At 44.5% G+C, this 23053-nt stretch overlaps 5 protein-coding genes across 9 annotated transcripts; 2 read left to right on the top strand and 3 right to left on the bottom strand.

Annotated features, from left to right (window-relative positions):
- Nucleotides 1-853: 853 nt before the first annotated feature.
- On the bottom strand, nt 854-1734 carry LOC133931411 (21 kDa protein-like). The gene has a single exon (XM_062378284.1). The coding sequence runs from the start codon at nt 1651-1653 to the stop codon at nt 1045-1047; it is 609 nt and encodes a 202-aa protein (XP_062234268.1). The 5' UTR covers nt 1654-1734; the 3' UTR covers nt 854-1044.
- Nucleotides 1735-4751: 3017 nt separating this feature from the next.
- LOC133883719 (non-specific lipid transfer protein GPI-anchored 9-like) lies at nt 4752-6583 on the top strand. 2 transcript variants are annotated; one of them, XM_062323134.1, is made up of 3 exons: nt 4752-5427; nt 5882-5947; nt 6206-6583. In XM_062323134.1, the coding sequence occupies exons 1-3, from the start codon at nt 4905-4907 to the stop codon at nt 6310-6312; spliced, it is 696 nt and encodes a 231-aa protein (XP_062179118.1). In that variant the 5' UTR covers nt 4752-4904; the 3' UTR covers nt 6313-6583. The 2 variants fall into 2 exon arrangements, with proteins under 2 accessions (XP_062179118.1, XP_062179119.1); XM_062323135.1 differs by having other exon boundaries at nt 4859-5427; nt 5885-5947.
- LOC133883720 (uncharacterized) lies at nt 6022-7984 on the bottom strand. 3 transcript variants are annotated; one of them, XR_009902952.1, is made up of 3 exons: nt 7582-7984; nt 6897-7105; nt 6022-6467 (listed from the first exon to the last, which is right to left on the bottom strand). XR_009902952.1 is itself a non-coding variant. In XM_062323137.1 (3 exons), the coding sequence occupies exons 1-3, from the start codon at nt 7916-7918 to the stop codon at nt 6427-6429; spliced, it is 627 nt and encodes a 208-aa protein (XP_062179121.1). In that variant the 5' UTR covers nt 7919-7984; the 3' UTR covers nt 6022-6426. The 3 variants fall into 3 exon arrangements, 2 of the variants coding, with proteins under 2 accessions (XP_062179121.1, XP_062179120.1); XM_062323137.1 differs by having other exon boundaries at nt 6897-7145; XM_062323136.1 differs by having other exon boundaries at nt 6022-6448; nt 6897-7145.
- A 2498-nt stretch (nt 7985-10482) lies between these two features.
- LOC133931290 (lysophospholipid acyltransferase LPEAT2-like) lies at nt 10483-15654 on the top strand. Its single transcript, XM_062378149.1, has 13 exons — nt 10483-11112; nt 12454-12634; nt 12705-12764; nt 13113-13276; nt 13366-13429; nt 13545-13613; nt 13716-13811; nt 14004-14048; nt 14355-14425; nt 14605-14671; nt 14755-14805; nt 14932-15090; nt 15181-15654. Exons 1-13 carry the CDS (start codon nt 10643-10645, stop codon nt 15325-15327), a joined length of 1644 nt encoding a protein of 547 aa, XP_062234133.1. The 5' UTR covers nt 10483-10642; the 3' UTR covers nt 15328-15654.
- A 405-nt stretch (nt 15655-16059) lies between these two features.
- LOC133931289 (uncharacterized) lies at nt 16060-21513 on the bottom strand. 2 transcript variants are annotated; one of them, XM_062378148.1, is made up of 13 exons: nt 21151-21513; nt 20912-21030; nt 20725-20831; nt 20541-20628; nt 19369-20038; nt 19024-19287; nt 18854-18908; nt 18686-18767; nt 18539-18619; nt 18344-18448; nt 18205-18254; nt 17210-17366; nt 16060-16356 (listed from the first exon to the last, which is right to left on the bottom strand). In XM_062378148.1, exons 1-13 carry the CDS (start codon nt 21326-21328, stop codon nt 16294-16296), a joined length of 2019 nt encoding a protein of 672 aa, XP_062234132.1. In that variant the 5' UTR covers nt 21329-21513; the 3' UTR covers nt 16060-16293. The 2 variants fall into 2 exon arrangements, with proteins under 2 accessions (XP_062234132.1, XP_062234130.1); XM_062378146.1 differs by having other exon boundaries at nt 19024-20038; nt 21151-21512.
- Between the last annotated feature and the right edge of the window lie 1540 nt (nt 21514-23053).

Here is a 23053-nt window from a genome sequence, read left to right as displayed (position 1 = left end):
CAGTTGGCAACTCTGGCCCTTCAATAAGTGCACGACGTCTCTGTCTACATGCTCACCTGTACACAAATTCATCTTCGAGCACCAGATCTTTATATATATGCAAGCCAGCTTAATGAATCCACTAAAACACATCATCTTTATGGAGCATCCATCCTATTGGACGACAGGAAAGTCACTGCCAAGGGCGCAAATAATACAACTGCCTCTCGTACAGAATCTAAACTAATCTGTAGCTTAGCAACGTTGCGCAGTCTCCCAATAATGCTGATCACCACTCACTCTTGCAGGTAGTTGATACTAGCTTTGACCACTGTTGTGAGCCCATACTCTGTAGGCAGCGGCGGATCTTGTGTTCCATTTTTTGCAAGAGAAGTGAAGAAAATGGAGATGAGATCGTAGGAGGAGGAAGAAGACTAATTTTCTATGACTTCGCTGTGTCCGCTACTATCTCGGTAGGGCATGCTCATATTTCATGTACTTGCATGATGGAACCCCTTCACTAGTCGAACCAGAAAAAATTAACACAAAGTCTGAATCCTCAAGTGAAGAACCGGCCGGCGTCTTCCCAGTTCCCATTTCCCAACTCCTAACGCCATCAGTTCATCACCATGTGCTCGCGTTGCCTGTTCGTCATATACAGTCACTTGCACACAGCCTCTTGCAGTAAACATAATTAAGCTCATTAGACTGCTAAACGCATGCAGCAACTTTGCAACGAAGCATTACTGCTCAACAGTATATGCAAAAAAACTAGCAAGTAAACCGTTTGGAACATCAAGAATTAACAAAACCATTGTTCAAACATCCAGAATACTCACTCCTCCTGGAAAAAAAAAACTAGTGTCACTTACAATGAACTATAATCGGTAATCAAACTTGTATTTTGAAAACCATCTCAATGTAAAACATTACATTTATTTGTGATCGGAGGGAGTACGTACTGCTTAGCGTACTTGTCACCGCTAAGTTTAACATCATTAACTATATCTTACAATTACAAGTATACGAGTATGTTGCTAGGGAACCATCTGGTCCTAGTCCGGGCTAGTATCCTGGCCCAACCCGGTTGACGAGGACGAGCGCGTTGCTGGTGACCTGGGCGACCTCGACGACCTTGCCGCGGATGGCGGCGCGCGTGGCGGCGTCGACGCCGCGGGAGAGCCCGTCGAGGCAGGTGCTCTCGTCGGTGAGCGCCGCGCTGCACCAAGTCTGCACGTTGCTCAGGTGCCACTTGAACGCCGGCGAGCCCTCGCGGCCCATGCCGCCGCCCATCTCCTCCGCAGCGTCGCGGAGGTGGCCCACGCCGTCCGCCAGGTCCTCCAGGCAGTCGCGCACGGGCTCCGCCGCGCGCTTCGCTCCGCCGTGGGCCCCCGGCGCCCCGCCGCACAGCCGCCCCACGTACGCCGACGCCGCGAGCGCGCGGTCCGCGCTCACGGCCAGCGCCGCGCGCGCCAGCTCCCGCGGGCTCCGCGGCGGCGGCGACGACTCGCCGTACGAGGACAGGCTCTTCACGCACACCGACGGGTACTGCGTCGCGCGGCACGACTTCCGGATGAAGTCGGTGGCGGCGTTGTTGTGCGCCGGCGACGCGGCGGCCGCGGCCGCGAGTGCCAGGAGCACGGCGGCGAGGAGGGGAGCAAAGGAGCGAGGCATTGTTGTTGAGCTGGTGTGAAGTGGAGTGTGTTGGAAGCTCTTGGCTGGTTACTTGAATGATTGGCTTTGGTAATCAGTCACAAAGATGAGTGTCATTATATAGGGAGATGTGAAAAATTGTGTAAAATTTAGATATATTTTCTTTTCTTTTCTTTAGCTTTTGAGCTTGACGACCTTGCATGGACAAGGACAATGGTAATTTGACATGAGTGGAGATATTTCTAGAACGGTCCTCTTCTTTGGTGGGAATTAAACGTTCCAACCACCAAGCTTTGCCATCGTTATTTGCTTAGTAAAAATCTAAAATGCTACAATCTTGAGGCTGGGAAAAGAAATATTCTCTCCATGAGGAATAAATATTAGGTGTGAATCATGAATGGACCAGTAAGGAGGGGACTAGTGTTCGCCTGTCGGCCAGCCTTCGCAGGATCGATGTGGATCATGAATGGTGAGGTAGGGGAAAATCCACTAGCGAAATTATGACAAATTATTTGTAATAGATTTGTATTAGAAGTATAGATAAAAACTATAAAATATATGAGAAAATCAATAGATAAATGAATATCAATAGAAGAAATGAACGGACGAGATAACCCGTGTATTCACACCCCTATGAAAATGTATCTTTCACTAAATGCTGACCATGGCTTTTTTGCTGACTGCACCCATGCTTTGCAAAGCTCGTCTTTTGTGCAGCTAAATTTTGAGTAATATTTTTTTAGTACAACTTCTATGTTGTAAACTTGTAATGTTGCCTAAAAAAATTTGTTGTTGGGGGACCGGTACCACATTGACCCCTTTGACTTGAGACGGCTTCAACCAACTAGATAGACGGAAAATGATTCGTGACACTACCATTTTCCTTGAGCGAGGAGCCCAAAGGCCAAACCTCTAAGGGATCAAAGACCACCGGAGGAGCGAACCAGACTTGAAGGTTCGGTTGGTGCGAAGCAAGGAGCCAGAAGGAACGAAGCGTGCATCAGAGCCTGTGATAATGAAAGATGATGATGAGTCGAAGATTCAGCTACCGGAGTTCTAAGGGTAGCTGCGACACGGGACGAAGGCCCAAAGTATTGAAGGTACCATATATCGAAGATAACTACAGGAGACATAAATGTAAAATCTCATATTTGTACGACATGTACAGAGTACAATGACTATTATAGTTTGAGGATATTATGAGAATATCCTAACAAACAGGAGTACTCTGTAATGTAGACTAAACTAGTTAGAAATATAGCCATAAATACTCAATCCCTCTAGTGTAATAGGACAATAAATTCCAGTTCCACTATATAGTCATTCACTATCTTGTGATCCCAATTTCTACCATCACAACACTTGTAGTGTTGGATCAGGGGAAGCAAGTCAAGTGGTTAGTTCATCCAAGAATTGTGAAAACTGAAGAGGCAGGCCGACAGAGAGAAAAAGAGTGGCATCAATGCAGTACTATGACAGGAAAAAAAATGAACTTTTGAAAATCTTCAGAAACATTGCAGTGCCTGCACAGTTGCTTGAATCGTGCATCGTTGGCTCTGGCCTAACGTTCGGTCGACACACGCTAGCCCCTGCACTACACCATTCTGGGTTTGGCCGGCTGCGCGTAAGGGCCCGATGATGAATTTCAACGCTCTTTTAACTCGGATTCTTCCCTTTTAGTCTGAATGAGTTAGTCGATTAATACCAAAGTCAAATACTTCCTGCAGCGTTAGAAACTTGGACGACTTTTCTTGACCTGCCAACACCAACAATGTAGTGGATCGAAGGACCCTTGTCTTATCTGCCATCTTTGACGAACGGCGCCGGGAATCAAGAAGTCTATACCTTAACCTCCGCAAGGAACGGAGCTGCTGCTGCTGCTGCGTAGCTAGTCATGGCTTCATCTGATGCGCTTCCGGCGTACTCCACTCGCACGGTTTCCGGCGCCAAACCGGCAACGAGGACGGCCATCTCCATGGCCGTCAATTCCTTGTTGGCTAGCGGCTGTCCAGCGCCAGCAATGCAAGCAAGAAGCATCCATCGTTTTCAGACCTGCACGCGATCCATGAACAGGTTTCAGCACAGGATCCGAAGCGCTGGCTCTGGGTCTTTCAGAGTTTGCCGGAGCCAATCGCGTGAGGTGGTGGATGGACAGTTTCAGTCTTTCAGAGTTTGCCGGGAATCAGAGTTGTGCTCAGCACCCCGATTTGTCCTATGCATGCACAGGAACAGTGAAGATGCAGAGACCACCCGCGCGCACCCGGCTGGCCGGCTCTGCTTCCTCAGTAATGGATCGAAGTGCTCAGTGCTCACTTCACTCCACTTCACTTCCATTGGATGCTTAGTCTCGTTGGCTACAGGAACCTGTGCTCTGATTCTCTCAATGGGGTCTGTCATTGGCAGATGCAGACAGGTTACGGTATCACTCCACTTGACGTTAACTAGTACTAGCTACGTACCCTACCACCAGTTAGTTGTCTTCAACAGCTGCATTATATGTATTGCTGCCTAAATAAAACAGATTCCATTCCAGTGCTTCTTTTTGCCAGATTTGGGTAGGCCGCCTCCCTACAAGCAGTCTCTGACCGGTCTTGATGGGGGCATGGATGGATACACATGCCTGTATATCTACCGATCGGTCGATCGATGCTATGAATGGAGAAATGGATTACTAAGTAGTAGGACGCCTAACTCTTTCCGTGTTAGATTGAAGAGTCGAGTGATTCAGCACTCCCAACTGCCGATTGCTGGAAAAGCAGGCACCAAAGAAAGCAGCAACTAGCTACACCCTCCAAGATAGATGAGCAGAAGATGTCGACGCTTGAAAGGCTGGTACGTGCATCAACTGAAAAAGGCCAAGTGGATTTGCAACAGTGGTATGTATCTAATCTGCGATGTCATGTGCAACAGTGCTCAAGCCATGTATGAACAACGGTCGACCACGTGCATGCATGTATGTATATGGTGGGATGGAGATGAGATGATGGGGAATAATGCCACGGCGCCATAAGCTGTCCGGACGCGAGGTGATCATGCATGGCTTCGCTTCATTGGATTCCTCTGGAGCAGAAAGATTGGCCCTTCTCTGTTGCTGTCGCCGTGCGTACCCAACAGGCCAACAAGCTTCCCGCTGGAGATCAACGCGTCTATTCCAATCACTCTCCGATCAGACCAGCTACTCAATGCTCGTACACGCATCCACGCTATCATTTGGCCACGGTGATCATTGATCAAGCTAGCTACCTACGCCGGTGTTACCGCGCGCGTCAGCCATGGCCATGCAGCTGCACAGCGCAAGATTCCGGCCCACGTACGTGCCGCCAACCAGCCACCCAGCCTGGCTTTCGCCACCAACCGCGCCCACGGCCACCTCCATAACACCAGCAGCATCGATCACTCGCTCACACTGTCACACTACTGTCACCGGCACGATGCATAGCCTCGGCCGCCGCGCGCGCCTTCTGGCCGTCGCCGTCGCCTTCGTGGCGGCGGCCGCGCCTTCCTCCGTGCAGGCGCAGGGGACCGACGGCACCGCGGTGCCGTCGTGCGCGGCGAAGCTGGTGCCGTGCGGGGGATACCTCAACTCCACGTCCACGCCGCCGGCGTCGTGCTGCGGCCCGCTCAAGGAGGCGGCGGCCAACGAGACGGCGTGCATGTGCGCCATCCTCGTCAACAAGGCCGCGCTGCAGGCGTTCGGCGTGGCGCCCGAGCAGGGGATGCACCTCGCCAAGCGCTGCGGCGTCACCACCGACGCCTCCGCCTGCGCCAAGTACGCCGCCACCGGCGCCGGTGCAGGTAAGCCCGCTCATCTCATCTGCCAACCGCATGGACGCAGGCAGGCGTGACTGATTGCTGTGCTTGTTCGTTTCTAGTGCAGTACACACGTCCAAGGAAACTAATGCTTTGTTTATCACCAAAAAGTTGCTAAATCCTAGTCAGATGAACAATTCCTTACTCGAAACTTTGTCGTATGATATGATGGATCTGCAAGCTGTTTCCTTTATTTCTAATCTCTTTAACAGTCAATGCACATCAGTTAACATACATATCACGCAAGGCAAAATAATCTTGTTAGTTATGCAACTACTCAATGTGGATAGATTTGAGTGCACCACCTCATTTGGATCGCATCGAACTTTTGGTAGTGGTAGGTGAATCATAATTTATCGTGCGAATTGGCTAGATCTGTGCCATCGATGTTCTGATTAGGTCTCAACTGATACTAGAATGGTGATCTCATTTCTTCCAGCAGGTGCAGCCACTGCCGGCAGTACTGCCGCCTCTTCAGCTTCCACTGGCAGCTCTGCTTCTACAGGTATACTGTCACTTCACTGCCTTGTGTGCTTGTTTTGTCACCACTTGTGATCAGTACTAACTGAGAGACGTTCATTGCTTGATTCAAATAATATTACCAGTAGATTTCAGTTTCTCTACAGTTCTACTTGTTACTCCAAACATCTCTTTCAGAGAGAGAGAGAGAGAGAGAGAGAGAGAGAGGACCCTCCAAACTTAACTAAGTTTTGGTGATTCTCAGTTGTAAGTTGTAACTGAGCATTTTGCGTTGTCGTTGCAGTGACCAAACCATCAGCCAGCGGAGGAGGCACCACGCATCGCCTGAGCTTGACCGGCGCATCGTCCTTGGTAGGCTTCAGTTTCATCTGGTGGACGATCATGGCATAGTAGGAGTTACCAAGCTGCTGCTTCGCATTTGCCTCGGATATCGGCAGAATATTCTTTGGTGGATTCAGAGTTGTAATTTTGTACTATCCCAATAATGTACCTATCATCATCTGGTTATTGCTTCGTTTTGCATATCCTGTAATACCAATGTTGTTCTGTGCAAAATAAAAGACATGTTTAGCAGAGGCGACACAAAGAAAAACATGTTTCAACGTTTTATTCAAGAACGCAGACTAATTGTAATGTTGCAATAAAAAATGCAAGCCCACAACTATAACCGAGAAACTGAATGAGACAACAGTGCTTCTTTTTATTGCATGCTGTCAAGTCTTTGGAATGATATACAAGTTTCAGTCAAATGAGGAACAGAGCATCAGTTAACCGAAAGGGAGAACCTATTCTGTACGCATTCTTTTGTCCATCAATACAGAACTATGTTTCCCCTACTTTGGCTATTTAGAACTTGATTCATAAAATCATTGAACTGTTTGGTGATTAGTTAATCCGTCAATCCAAATGATTCGTAGAGGAAATAGAGGACATCATTTTGACAGAAAAATGGCAGTACGGATATGGTAGCTGACCTTCATCATCTCCTAGTCCATCCTCTGTCTGAGTAACAGATGCTAGTGAATACCTCGCTGAAGAAGAGGTAGCACAAGGTCTGCTATCTTGCTCAATCTTTGGGACAAGACGTAGGCTTTTTGAGTTGATCTTGCGCTTTTCGCATCTAGAGTCTGTGTGACCATTAGTTCTGCTTTTCAACTTCGTCTCCAGCTCCAGTTCCTTCTCCCTGGCACGCCACATACCATCAACCTCCACGACTCGATTAGCTGCAGCCATACAGCAGATCATTCTTGCAAGAGAACAAGTATACATTGATGAATCACGCAAAGACCAAGATGAGGTAGAGGGTATCTGCAACTTTTAATTTGCCATTTTCCCCTAATTCCCCTAAAAAATAAAGTTCTCAGTTGGGGTTCGAACTGTGGCAAGTTTTAACACCGGATCAATTTTGACATTAAAATGTTGAGGCATATATATATATGTTTATAAATAAACGTGAGCCATCCATTTGCTCCCATTCAATGGTTCAGATGTACTTAATACTATTGAAACTCTCACTAGTAGTACAACTTGTATTTTTGACTAGGATAAGCAGTACGAGAATATTATTGGAAAGAAAGTAATGTCATGTAAGTAATTTTATGCATCTAGTAGGGCAAAAATTTATAGATAATACATTGTTTATTATTTTTAGATCGATACCTTTTGTTTCTCTGGGAGAGGTATTCATTTCCTTGTTCTTCTCTCCTATACCCGTGCGATGGCGGCGGCGATCGGCCGACTGGGGCAAGCGGAGGTACGTCGACTGGGCGGCGGCGCCTGCGTCAGGACAGATCGTGGCGGGGCGGTGGTGCAAGGCGTAGAACGGGGAGGGCGGTGGACGCGCACGTCGGTGGCAACGGCGATCGGCCGATTGGGGCATGCGGATGTGCGTCGATTGGGCGGCAGCTCCTGCGTCAGGGCAGAGATCCGTATCCAGCATCGCGGCACCGACGTTGGCGTCATCACCACGGCAACTGGCTGCCTCCTCGCTTCGCATAGCGGCATCGACGCCGACGTCATCACCCGTGCGCCCGACGTCGGGGACGACTCCAAGGGTGCGGGTCACCTTTGTTTCGTTAAACTAATACTATATCAGTTAGAGATGGATGGATCCAAGCTATTAATCTCACGAAGATCAGCTGCGGCGTGCAGGAGTCATACTCTAAAACTGCATCTAATCTCCACTACAATAACAGCATTGTATGATGTGACGACGATTATTGTTCCAAAAGAAGAGCTAGGCTACGCTTGTGAGGCGGTGAGAGGTGATAAGCAACCGAAAGGAACATTTGGTCTGCATGTACTTCTGCCCGTAACATTTAGTCCGTACGGCTAATTTAGAGCAGAATTTTCGCACATGCTGCCAAACTTGTTTACAGTGACATGCACTTGTAAATAACATGCCGATGATGTTGATTCAGTTGATATATACGGAGTAGTTTCATAGTTCAATACGAGCACTACAATTTACAGGTCCATTACGTACGACGACGACTGCACATTCGACAGGCTACTACACAAAAGCTGAAGAGTGCTCGCGAGACACGAGGCCACTTGCCTGCCCCCGCCACCGCCGCAACCAATCACGAGAGCCCGTGCGCCCTTTCCGGTTAAGAAGCAAATTTTATATGACTTAAAAATTCTCGTAAAATTCTATCTACATTATTTATCTTGTGATTAAATAATTAGACTAAAATAAGAGAGTAGACATGTATTATCGTAGATGAGAGAGTCTTCATACGATATAGTTCTATAAAATTTGCTTACTTCTTCTTAGATCTGGTTTAGCAGAATTTCTACTCAAGCTTTATTTCAAATTTAGTGTTTAAAGATTAATATAAAATAGTTTAAATAATTATTTTAGAATATAAATAAAATGACTCACTCAAATATCCCAGTGTATTATCAACTCTAGCTTTACGAATTTATGTAGCTAAAAAACATGTTTGGTAGAGCTCCAATTTTAAGAATTTTTTTTAAGCTAGTCATCTCAGCTTAGAAATTTTTAGAGTTGAAACTATAGAGAGATTAAAAATGTTTGGTTAAGACATCTTGTTTTTATTTTAATTTAAAAATATATATTTAAATCATTTTATTTTATGCTATAAACTTTAAATTTTGTATAGATTTTAAAGCTAAAACTGTAACGAGCTACGCCGAACATGCTTTAATAATCACTTCTCACGCCGGCCCTAACGTTACCCGGTATGGTTGGCTGCCCCTGTCGGGCTGAGGCAGAGCGGGGACACATGTCAGTGGGGCTGGGAGAGCACCCCGCTCGGACCGGCTGTGTGTTGCCACGTTTTACAATTTGCAGCCCTGGAATATTACTGAATCATATAGCCTCTAAGTAAGCGCTCTGCTTTTGCAGGAAGAACACAAACCTAAATTGGCGTTGCTTGACTTTTTCTATGCAAAAAATATTTAAAATACCAAATAGATCTCAACTTGGAGATGCTTGATCAGACTAATTGCCTACATACACTAAGCAAAATAGACTTCGTGTTAAAGCTGTTATGTATCGATCCTGCTGGCAATCAATCCCGGGTGATAAGATCATCTTCAATAGATAATCTAAAAATTCATCTCATATAATACTATTACATCATTCTCTAATATTATTACAGTATTTATTATTTTTTATCTTTAGCAACTATCTTATTTTCTATCTTTTATTACTCTCATTCTTTTTACAGACCCACAATCATCCTTGGTAAACAGTGATACGTACACGAGAGAATCCTCAAATTTGGAGTACTCTTTTCTCTCTCCACAACATTGTAGTGCTACTGTAGCATTGAAATTATCTCTACCGGAGGGCTTTTGCGGGATGCAGCAGGCTATATCAAGTATTGTAGCACTCGATATTGTTGTCGCTAGAGTTGGCCTAACTACTCCATTTGATCTCCTATATAAGTCCATTTTAACTAGCGCATATTTAAGGTTGAGGGTTAAAAAACCATATTGCCCAACGATTATTGCTATAGTTAGGTTGGATGGCAAGTTTACTGTATTGATTAGGACATATTTAAGTAGGAATAGAAATGGAAGAATAAAAGAAAAAAATATGCATTGAAGTTATGATAGACTTATATTTGTTGTATTTTAGATAATTATATATGACCTCATATTTGGGATCGAAGCAGGGGCGGATCCAAGGGTTGCTTCACATTCAATAGAAACCCTCTCGAGCCTCTAATAAATTTTTTTCATTGATGAGAGAGAGAAAGAAGAAAAGATAGAGGGAGAAGAAAATGAAGAGGAGAAAGAGGAATACGAGAGAAATATGTGGATGAGCCGCCTATCTGGATCCTTTGCATCCGCTACTCAATCGAAGGGAGTAAACAACACGTGGAAAGGGAAAGAATGTGAAGATAGCATGAATGCAAAAGTAAATGGACAAGGAAGACTAGCACAAAATGAACCGTCCAAACTCCAACCATAATGTCGCCTCTGAAACTTTCAAGCCCTGTTTTGGATTGAGAGTTTTAGGGATCTAGTTTCTATTTGAATTAAATATTTATGACTTGTAATTAAATACCCCTTACCTTGAGGACCAGTACGCAAAAGCGAAACCACGACCACAAACAAAAAGAACGTCTCCTTCCTTCCACGCCATGCTATTGGGGTTATTGGCGAAAATCCTCTTTGATAAAAGCCCTAACTCCTCTCCTCCATTCGCCTTCCTCTCCCACCGCCGTCTCCGACCACCGCCTCATCCATGGCGTCTCCAAACCCTAGCCCTAGCCCCAACTCCCTCTCCACGCCCCTCCTCTCTGACTCCGTCGCGCCGACCCGCGCTGTCAACGACCACGGCAACCATCACCACGGCCACGCCGCCGCCTCCGTGTGCGATGGCGGCGGCGACCCGTTCGCGTTCCTCTCGGAGGATCGTCCCCCGCGGGACCGAGGCCCGTCCCCGGCCGACCCGTTCCGCAACGGGACGCCGGCGTGGGGCGGCGGCTTGTACGGGTGGGCGAGGGCGCTGCTGTGCGCGCCGGTCGCGGCCGTGCGGCTGGTGCTGTTCGGGCTGGCCATCGCGGTCGGGTACGCGGCCACGCGGGTGGCGCTGCGCGGGTGGGTCGACACGCAGGGGCTTCCGCGGGAGGGCGCCGGGCCCATGCCGGCGTGGCGGCGACGGCTCATGTGGGTCACGCGGATCTCCGCGCGCTGCATCCTCTTCGCCTTCGGGTGAGCAACTCGTTTCCAGATCGCGGTTAGCTGTTTGAATTGGGCATGGATCGGTAAACTCAATTACGCGACTCGTTTTTGTCCAATCTGAGCACCTGATGCGTTGATTTCTGGTTAATCGAATTTTGAATATAGATGATTAGAGTTGGGCGGTGAGGTGAGGTCTTCGAGAGCTGTGGGTGGATGACGCGATTGCGAGATGCGGGTTGGTTTGTTGGATTTGGGGGTGGTGATTTGCGGCACGTGTGGTCAGGCGTGGCAATTATTTGGTTGGTGGGACGACGCTGCACGGAAGGTGAAGGTCCGTGCGCGAGATGTCGTTTGTTGCGTGCCGCACCAATTGCGGCTTGGGAGTTGACCGACAGGAAGGGAAGGGTGTGGGTAGCACGAACGGGCTACAAACCGCTGTTGGACTGCATGTGCGGTGCGTTCAAGTAACTGCGTACCTTTGGAACTATAGATGAAAACATGCGGGTGATGCCCACAAAGCTAAATTTGATTAATTGGTTAGGAAGAGCTTCGTAAGAGTCAGAAGGCAGCAATGTCTCAGGAGAAAAAGAGGGTAACGAAATAATCTCTGTTCTTTTCCAGTTAAGTGGAGGCACGAATCAGGTGGTCCGTAGTGTGTGTCTGTGTGTGGTTGCCTGGGAAAATGTGGATATGCTATAGACAGTTGAAACTGGAATGCTGTGGCTTGAATTATGTGACAGATATTTCAATTTTTTGGGGGGCATAAACAGTTCAAATTGGAATGCAGTGGCTGGATTAATGTGATAGTCTGTTCAAAATTGAATGCTGTGGCTGGATTACTTGAATAATGTGATAGACAGTTCAAACTGGAATACTGCGCATGCTGACCCTGAATAATAATTGTGGGATGTACCATAAACACTGGGAAGTGGGAATTCACAGGTGGTCCTTTGCAATGCTCTGAGAAGAAGGGGTAAATTGCCAATGACAGTTGGTCACTGGTGAGGATCTCACAAGTACCATGATTATCAACATTACCAGAAGAGCTTGCCTTGTGATAAAATGAAAATCCAACTGTCAGAATGTTGTCATTTGTGTATCAGCTTACAAAATTAGACAACAATAGCAAGCGTTTGATTTAGACTATAGAGTGTGAACAATGCTCTCATTCTTCTTTCGTTACACGTTTATGTTGTGAACCATAGTTTTCTTCTGGTCACTAAATTTCTTCCGAGCAAGTATTTTTGCTGCTTATTTATGCTGAGCTGAGAAATATTTGGTTTTGAATGCATACCTTTTGCCGTAGTTTCTCTTCTTGCAATGTAGAGTATTCTGTCTGATCTTTGTCAGCCACTTGTTTTTTTGGGTCAGGTATCATTGGATCAAGAGGAAAGGAAGGCCTGCCCCCAGAGAACTCGCACCTATAGTTGTTTCCAATCATGTCTCGTACATAGAACCTATATTCTACTTCTACGAACTGTTTCCAACCATTGTTTCATCGGAGTCTCATGATTCCCTACCGTTAGTTGGAACAATTATTCGAGCAATGCAGGTAAACGTATTTCCATCTTCCTCTAATAGCATTTCAGTTCGCAACTCGTAAGTTGTTTACCTTTTTCCAGGTTATATATGTCGATAGATTCTCACCAGCTTCAAGGAAGGCTGCTGTAAATGAAATAAAGGTAAAAACGGTTCCTCTCATCCCCATAGTTTCTCCTCACGCTTTTAATCAATGAAATTTCTTGCTTGGTGATAGACATGTTGTATTCGGTCACATGTAGTCACCCCGTTGGTTCTTTATAACTTGCAAGCTGTTCTCATTACTTTGCATTAGCTTATGATGTAGACATAGTAACAAGCAGACAACAATTTAGTGCTTTACAGATTCTTTTAATGCCATTTCCAATGGACAACATAATTGTTTCTAAAAATCAATACCAGCCAACTTGTCATAGAATATAATTCAAATAACATGATTGTCTATTAGTTATTTGTTCATATGGTACATACTCTCTAGGATGTGCTTTCAGAGAAAGGCCGCTTGCAATAGCTTTCCACGGGTCCTGTTATTCCCTGAAGGCACCACAACAAATGGGAGATTCCTGATTTCATTCCAACATGGCGCATTCATACCGGGCTACCCTGTTCAACCAGTTGTTGTTCGTTATCCACATGTGCACTTTGATCAATCATGGTGAGCTTTCTTTATAAAAAAAAACTACATCCTTCTTTTTGAAAGACATTATTTGTTTGTCACCTCAGCATTTTTTATTTTGTGTTCAGGGGAAATATATCGTTAGTAAAACTCATGTTTAAGATGTTCACCCAGTTTCACAATTTCATGGAGGTATGCATGGCTTGCTGAATTTGGCCTAGCAAATGTCTGAACTTTCATTTATTGTGTCTTTTTTGGCACCTGTGTCTTGCAAATTAGCTCATTGTATGAATCATCTAATATACAGGTTGAGTACCTCCCTATTGTCTACCCTCCTGAGATCAAGCAAGAGAATGCCCTTCATTTCGCAGACAATGTAAATATGTTCAACTCAAAATAATTCCCCGTTAAGCATCCTGTGCATTCGCTAGCAGCATGATAATAATAATTTCCTTCTTGCACCTTTACATTCTTGCAGACCAGCTATGCTATGGCACATGCCCTTAATGTTTTGCCGACTTCTTATTCATATGGTGATTCAATGATTATTGCACGAGCAGCAGAAGCTGGAAAGGTAAAAGGCTATGCATAGTGTATAGTATGATCTTCACTCAGAATTCCTGCACACTTACTCTGACCTCTGTTTGCGAGACCCACTGCCAACTAGAATCCTTCAAAATTCTATACACTTTGCGTTAAATCAAAAAGTATATGTCATCTCTCTAAAAGGAACTTATCTCTAATAAGCTCATTTTTCTATTTGCAGGCGAATTGCTCAAATTATATGGTAGAAATGGCCTGGGTAAAAGAGGTAAGTTTTTCCTAAATTGCACTTTCTACATGTGTATGCGGTATGCCAGTGCTGTAGTTGATGTCAATCAGTCAAGCAGTAAAAGGAAAACTAGCGTACTTAATTACAAGTGAAAAATGTGTTGTGCGAAATGGATTAATGCATAATTATTTCCAACAAGATTAAATAATTCTGTTTGTCCTTGTACGTGGTATGCCAGTACCTTTGTATCAACCAATTATGAAATGAAGCATTGTATCTCTTGCTTGTTGCCCCTTGTGTAAAAGCATGATGCATACTTATGGTATCTGATTTAATGTCTTTCAGATTTATGGTGTAAGCACAGCAGAAGCAATGGAACTCTTGGAACACTTCCTAGCTATGAATCCAGATAGCGAGTAAGACTCCTCATCCCCTAATGGACAGCTGTCTTGCTTTATCTATAGCTCGGTTTAAAAATGTCAAAAATAATGTTTAAAATGCAGCAGCATTTCAATTTTTTTTTGTTGTAAAGAGTCATGTCTATGCAATTCCATTATTCCATTAATCATGAATGACGCTAGTTAAACCTTGGCAGTGGACGTGTGAAAGCACAAGACTTTTGGGCTCCTTTTGGTCTAGATTGCAGTCCTCTGTGCAAAAAGGTATGACGAAGTTCACTTGTAACTAATACCAAGCTTTACTGAACTATATCCCTCTGCTGAATTTCTGCTCTCTCTTTTTCCAGATATTTCACTACTTCGATTTCGACAAAAAGGAATCCATAACATTCCGTCAGGTATTGAGTTCATTGCGATCAAGTTTTACAGCTGCCTTGCAGTTTCACAATGCCACAGTTTCTTTGCAATGTCAGAGTTGTGTATTTCATTGGTGCTAACTGCTATCGCCATATCATGCTATGCAGTTCTTGGTTGGGTGTGCGCACCTCAGGAAGCAGCCGTTGTTCGAGGGTGCCTGCGAGACTGCCTTTGAGAAGTGCAGGGATCCGGAAACATCCGACATCTCCAGGGCGCAGCTAGCTGACGTCCTACGGTTAAGCATGCTGATGCCTTCTGACGACGGGGTAAGCTGCCGCTACCGGTCTGCTGTGCTGCTACCCATAACGCTATTGCCCCACGGTGTCAAAGTCATCTTACCCTGCACCCTCTTGCAGATGCTAAAGCTGTTCAAGACGTTCGACGTCGACGATGACGATAAGATCGGCAAGGATGACTTCGTCACGTGCCTCCAGAGATTGCCCTTTATGATCGCGCTCTTCGCTGGCCCGATCAACGGGGAAGTGTACATCGAGATAGTCTGAATTCTGATGCAGTTCAGAGCCGTGTAAGAGTAAAGGCTGGTGCTGAAAGACGCAGGGACTCCTCCGTTTATCCATAGGGATCCCCTCCACCGTCCGTTTTGAGACACCAACCAGAAACCACCTTATGCATGCATGGGCTGCACAGAGTGGCTAACCAGTATAGTGCGACAGTTTTGTTTTGTTTCGTTTCTTCGATGAAGTTATCACTACGGAAATCTGTTGCGAGATACGCGCTGGGTTATGCATATGGTACAACATCGATTGGATTGAGTGCACATAGAAATCTCTACCATATCAAATACGAGTTGATTTTCACATCTTCTCTTATCATACTCTCATACTACGGATATAAGATCCGTTTTATTAATAAAAATAAATAAAAAAATTAAAAGCAAAATTAACGGATAGTCTCTTTTAATGAAATTATGATATTATTCGTAACACTTCCCATGTCCAATCTCTATACCTTTGAATTTATGTCTCTGTACCTTTGAATTTATATTTAATATTATTGTATTCAATATTTGTGTTTTTGTTACAACATATTTGTAATCTTCACTCCTGCAACAAACATATTTGGACAAATAATGACAGTTCGTAACCTAAGGATGAGTTGATCCTTCGCTGGCTCGTGTACGTCTGCGCCTTGAGCTCACCAAACATTACACCAGAGTCGAGTACATGAATAATATACCACTCTTAGACAAAGGACGGTGACTGAACAGGATAAGATGGGCGATGAATCAATCACATTGCACGGGGCTATCATTTCGACAGCATCTGTTTCTACACTTTATTCATTGAGGTTATTTACATGCACAACAGAAAACAAAGAAAACGAACGAGGTCGAATGGGAAATGGCTCGAAGTGGCTAAAAACAGACACTGCCTCGGCAAAATAAACTAATTCTTTACAGTATAATGCGTCTTATCTCTTTTTTTCTTTTCCTTCTGTTGCAGATATTTTTACATGACAATGCACTTCTCTTTCTTCGACTCACTTCTTGGTGGGGGTGGGGCGTTGGACCTCTGCACAAGGATGGTCACAAATATTGAGAACCATCAGTCAAGTAGCCACATAAAATGCAGGCAGTCGTCGTCATGAAACAATCAAGGGGCATTTGCATATACCTCCTTGGTTTATTATTTTTTTTAAGGATGTCACTCGAATGACAGTTTTAATGACATTTTTGCAATTTTCTAGTGGTAAGCTTGCAATAACACCAAGAGTATTAGTTTCTTTGCAATTGTCTCAACAATCAATAGGAGGTAAAGAGAAAGGAACAAAAGCACCCCATAAACAGGCATCTTCTATCTAAACAGTTGCTTGAACCCTAACACGTATTTTGCTTGTATCTCATAACTAGCTAACACCTGTAACTAAGCTCTTCGCATGCAAGAGCCAGATCACACTATCGCTACTTAGTTCCCACAACTGAGCTTAGAAGTTGATTTGTTCACGCGTACACTGGGAAACCGGATGATTTTGTGCTATTATAGCAGAATGCTGGGTTGCAAGTGAATCTTAAAAGACCACGGGATTCAGAATAAGTACTGATCTGAATATACTAGTTAGTATGGGATTCAGAAGCAGAGAAACCACGGTGATTTCAAGACAACGGGTTGCGGTTCTATTTGGCTCTAAAATAAAAGGCAATCCTAAATGCAAATTTGACATATTTATTGCAAGATGCAATACCAGGCTGGTGAATCCCGGACTTGGACCTTACAAACTACCAAAGCCCATCGATGGTGTCTGAAATATGGGATGCCATATATCATAAATCAAATCCAATAAACCTACCAGCCACAACAGATGCTATGTCTATGTGATAATGAGAACCAGGGGGTAGCAAAATCCTTCAAAACAAAGGAAACATACCCTTGGACCAACGACAAGTCCTGGTCGGCCAGATTGATTCGGTGGTTGCTGCGTCTGATTTTGCTGTTGCTGCTGTGGTGGTGGTGGAGGCTGGTATCTTTGAGGTTGCCGCTCAAACTCCTGCTGTTGAAGCGCTATAGCTAGCTCTAGATCAGAGCTGCCAGCACAGGGGAAAACCCAAATGGAAGGGTTAGAACTTAAGTGATACATGTGCAAATAGAAATAAAACAATAACATCACACAAGCAAAGAATAGCTGGTGTAACGATCATGTTTATTTCAGTATTCAACTTGCGCCACTGTGCATTGTGTAATTCTTCCTGTGTCATGCACATTGTCAAACAAACTAATGTCATGCAAACTTGCTAAATGGGCTTCCCTAGATCACATGAGGTGCTGCAACCATCACTGTACATCAGAATTTATATGATAAGCTAAAAACATGCATGACAAAAGTAGTTAATTAAACTGATGCTCAGCGATAAGTAATGAGTATGCCAAATCCACATCTTATGATGATACAACACAATAAATAGACCCATGATCTCTAAAAACCATACTAAATATTGATCATTCAAGCATATGTTAAACTAATAGTCCAATACAAATCCTAAGATCCCAGTCAACTCATCAACTAGGCAAGCAACTAATGATTGGCGAACGCCACAGCACTTGGTTTGCAGCAGAATAATGTGCAACAAACCAAAATCTAGAGTTAAAGCAAGCAGGAACAAGCCACGAGACATGAAAAAGGCAGGAAAGAACAGTAGAGCAAAAAAAAAAAGGCACTGGCTTAAACTAGCATCACACTATAGCTGAATAGATGGACACACAAGGAACAGAAGGGGGAGAGGGACCTTGCCCCCTCACTTGTTGTACATTACAATTTCATAAAGGTATTTTCACATGGTTGCAGAGGTTGAAACTCAAAACATTGTACACTCCATGAATGATAAAGCACTGTAAAAAAAAGACAGGTAGGAACGAAGGACATACTTTTCAGATGAATGTGGTAAAGTTGAGTTATCAAATTGAGCAAGATAGTCCTGTGGACAGAATACAAGTTAAACTAGTTAACATTATTGTACCCAATGAAAACTTGAAAACAACAGCAATTTATTGATGTTATACATACAGCAGTGCTCGTCATAGCCTGCTGTTCATTCCATGAATCATTTCTCGGAATTTCAGCATTGAATGGCGTGAAGTTGCTAGTCAGAAAAACCCCATCTCCATTCACCTAATGATTGCCGATTGAGTATACCAAAAAAAAAGTAAGGATTTGAATTTCAAGCAAGAATAAAACAATGACAGAAAGAGTTCAACGTACCTCATCCAACTTTTGCCATACCAAATCAGTTTGGCTTATAAAACCCTGATCGGTTGCTAGGAGATATAGACTTCCATTATACTGCAGAAAATATACAAAAGAAATAAAAAAGCAGCTCACTTAGATTACTTAATAAAATTAGCATACCTTGAACATTGTGTTGAAGTGGTTATTACGGAAGAAGACGCAAAGCTCTCTCTCGTTAAGTCCCTCTTGTAAACAGAAGAGACTGCAGCATTGAAATTTGACCATGTGATAAATAATAAGACAACTGAGAAAAATATGTATTTGCAAACCTATAGAATAGAGAAATACCCATAGACAGTTAGCTGGTTAGCAGTGTTCCGCAAAAAATTGTCAATAAGCACCCCTGCAAATAAATCAATTTAGAGTGTGAATCCAAATATATTGAATAAAGCATTCAGGAATAAAAATAAATCTACACATGTTCAGATAGTCGAGAATCAGAAAAACGAAAATCTCACATTGATGCTCAGCAGTTTTGTCTTCCAAGCAATGACTACTTTCCCCAATCTTGTCAGCCTGCTCAGCGAGAACCAGCTCACCCTCATATACTGGCTCTTGATTTTCAGATACCATATTTCTGGTGCCAAGTATGTGCTCTTCTCCTTGGTAAATTGGTTCATTTTCCTGAATGCTTAAAGAGAGGGTCTCAGAATTATCTAAAGACTCACATTTCCCATCCAGCTCTGTTGTAGCATGACTTGGAGCAGCTTCACAAGCTGCAACTGATGAGACACAAGTGACCTCAGTATCAGTAGACTGGCCATGAATTTGCACATCAGAATGTTCACTGCAAGTTTCTTTACCAGATTCATCAAGAGTAGAAGCAGCAAGTTGGTCACTAGGAATAAAAGATTCATGAGACGAACAAGCAGGAGCAGATTCTGAGGATTGAACAGATATATCAAGGTCCTCTGGAAACTTCTTTATTCCATTGCCCTCTGGTTCTTTAGATGTCAAAGCTTCGGGCACAACTTGACTGCCATTAGCAACATCATTTGAGTCCTGTAGCATAGAAGCATCATCACTCACAGCATGGTTACCATGTTCCTCTTTATTTGTTGCTCCCACCCTCTCTGTTGCCTCTGATCGGAAGCTCTCACTATGTGGTGTTTCCTCCACGTTGGAGGATGGATGATTATGCGATGTGTCAAAGGAAACAGATCCATCAACATCATCTACAGTATCAGTTTTGGATAGATTAAGGACTCTCATCAGTTCCTCTTCTTCCTCACGGTCACCTCGCCTTTTTTGCAGTTCAGCTGGGTCTGAGAGTGTATGTTCATCAAATGATCTCCCTCGAGAAACACTGGGTGAAGGAATCTTTAATGCCGCAGCTGTTGCAATAGCAAAATCAACAGTTTCTTCCTCCACATGTTTACTCTCTTCTATTGGTTTCCCTGACTTAAATTCAGCAAGCCCAGCAGCAAGAACATTGTAGGACTTCGATCCAATAGCAGTAGCAGTTTCAGTATCCTAAAAAAAATATGAATCAGCATTGGCAAGTAGATGGCTTGCAACTGTAACTAATACAGGGTAATTTTGCATCTATTCTATAAACTTTACATGTTTAAGCGGATATCAGTGTTGAACAAGAAGCACATCAACACTCCAGAGACATAGGCAGTCAGAGACTGTTGGGTGCACATCCTAGATTAACATATCGCTTTGCATAAGACAATAAATCCTAGATTAATAAGTTTTGGTCAATATGAAAACCGCTGATCCACCAAGCCTTTGAAATAATTTAAGCATGGAAATATAGGCTTTTGCAGGAGTAAGAGAATCAGTCATGTCAGTTGAAAGTATAATCTCAGCAGAAATAGCTCATAACTACAACAGTGGTTTAGACTGTAGACTAGAATGCTGCAGTGAGTGCAAAGTTACGAAAAAAAAGGCATACATAAATCTGGTTCAAATCAGCAATATCACGAGAGCAAAGAGTTATAGCATTTTGCTAAGTGGTAAGACAGCACACCTGAGGATCCATTATCCATCCATGGTATAGTGGAATATCCAGAAGATCAAATATGGCACGTTCTCGGGTGAACTCAAAGTCATATATCCTGCAATGTCCAAACACCAGTCAACATCAGAACACACAAAATACCACAAACCCAAGCACAAACCGCCGTTCAGCAAACCGGAAACCCCGAACGTACTCCCTGAACATCACATTCACGTCGATGCCGGTCGTGAGGCGTGGCAGAAGGTCGATCGCGTCCGCGACGTTCTGCTCCCGGTTACGAACGTACTCCTCGTCCTTGCCCTGTGAATCGCACCCCAAAACCATTCACACATTGATCTATGCCACAACCAACGCCTTAATTTCGCGAGAGCTAATCGAACCTGCACACTGCTGTTGGAGTCGATGAGGCGCTCGGCGACGAGCGAGAGCAACTTCTGCTGCGACACCTCGCCGGCGTCCGGGTTCAGGCTGATCACATTCTTCAGCAGCAGCACGTTACCTGCACACAAACACGCACCCAGGTGAAATGAGAATCGTGGGCAACCACTACGCCACACGCGCGCGTGGTAACCCTCGCGAGGGCCCGAATCGAACGGGAGAGGGCGTCGCGTGAGCTCACAGATGGCGAGTAGCGGGCACGGGCCGTTGTCGTTCTGGTAGACGATGGGCGTGCGGCGGCCGAGGAAGTCGACGGCTCTCGTCCGGTGCATCACCTCGGACGGCTCGGCGTCCGGCGCGGGCTGGGGATCCACCCCCGCCGCGCCGGGCGGGGCCACCGGCGGCGGGTCGCACGACATGGATCTCCCCCACGATCGCCGGCAGGAGGGGAGCGAGTCGCCGGAACGCTAACCCTAGGGCGCCGCCGCGGGAGGAGGCGTGCACTGTCGCGGAGCGGATTAGAGAAGGGGAGGGAGGACGGCCGAAATGAGGAGAGGAGGGGAATAGAATAGAAGACGGTCGTTGGGTTGGGTGGGAGAAGAAGGTGAGGTCAGGGAGGGTGTATTGGTAAAAAATTAATCACAAGTAAATTGTAGATGATTAGTCCTCCATTATTTGCATCGGTGAGCTTATTTTTCTCTAGATTTGTTGCCTTAGCTTAGAGGTAATCGAGTCTTCTCGGTGTAAGGAATAATATGATCTTTAATAGGGGATCAACGATGATCAAATATTAGCTTTTTCTACTTATTATAATTGGACATGAGCATGATTCCTGAGCATCTATCTAGCGATCACACGACTAGCATCTCCGACTAATCCTCAGGTCTCAGAGAGAAACCCTATAATTAGTTTTCTCTGATCGTGAGGCAGGTATGTATCTAATCAGTCTAATTTTATTACATACTTTTTTATTCAAATGTTTTCTCTTACTCACATCATACTTCCAAGCGGACCTAAGTGTGGCCGGCACAAGCTTGCCGTTGGGGTTGGGTGGGAGAAGAAGGTGAGGTGAGGGAGGGTGTATTGGTAAAAAAATCTCAAGTAATTTGCAGATGATTAGTCCTCTATTACTGCATCGGTGAGCTTATTTTTTTTTCTCAATTTGGTGCCTTAGCTTAGAGGTAATTGGGTCTTTAGCCTTTTTTTTTTCCGAAACGACAGCACTAGTGGATGCCGACTTTATTATGAAAGGAGATAATTGAACTAGTTTATGAGAGAAATCGAGTTCGAAAATCTTAACAACTGCACAGTTAATTTAGGACCAACTGACGAAAGACCTAACAACTTAAGTGCTAAGGCAACGAAGCAACATACTACCAACCACTAGAAACAAACACACGCGAAGTCCGCTATCAAGTCATCGAAGTCGAGCTTGTTGAAAAGACCAGCAACTTCAACTTCCAAAAAATGGACCTCAGCCTCTACCATGGTGAACCTATGTCGCTACATAGAGCCGCCACATGTCATTGTTATCAAATTCATCGGACGTCCTGACACAGCAACTTCGACTCTAATAAAATTTGCCAATAAACATAAGACGTAGCCTCAACAATAAAGATCTCACAAACAAGCTAGTCAAAGAAACTCGGTGTAGTCGACAACAATCGCTGAAGGAGAAACTCGTTACAACAAAGCCACCGGTCATCAATATCCGATATAGGATCTTGCTAAGCGACGCTTCCAGGAAAAACACCACACAAAAAATATCGTCGTCGCTAGTCGGCAGGGGAAGGAAGACAACCGGCCTTTAGGCCATCTCCAACAGCTACCTCAAATTTTCATCCTCAAAAACACTATTACAGTATCCACTATCACTATTACAGCATCCCTTATTTTTTCATCTCCAGCAGCTACCTCATTTCCTACCTTCTACTTCTCTTTTTCTCTCTCCGGATTCGCTGCCAGCCTCTATAAACAGTATTACTGCAGTACTGATACAGTACAGATTTTGCTCCCTGCCCACGGGCAATCTCTGTGAGCAGTGTTGCTACAGTACTACTGCAGTGTTACGGTGCTACGGTGCCCCCGCAGATCTGCAGGGCAATTTTCTCTCTTTCCACAGTACTGTAGCAACATTGTAGATT

The sequence above is a fragment of the Phragmites australis genome, chromosome 10, assembly GCF_958298935.1.
Source record: "Phragmites australis chromosome 10, lpPhrAust1.1, whole genome shotgun sequence".
NCBI lineage: Eukaryota > Viridiplantae > Streptophyta > Magnoliopsida > Poales > Poaceae > Phragmites > Phragmites australis.
Note: the sequence above shows the minus strand (reverse complement) of the source record. Positions and strands in the feature narration are given on the sequence as shown.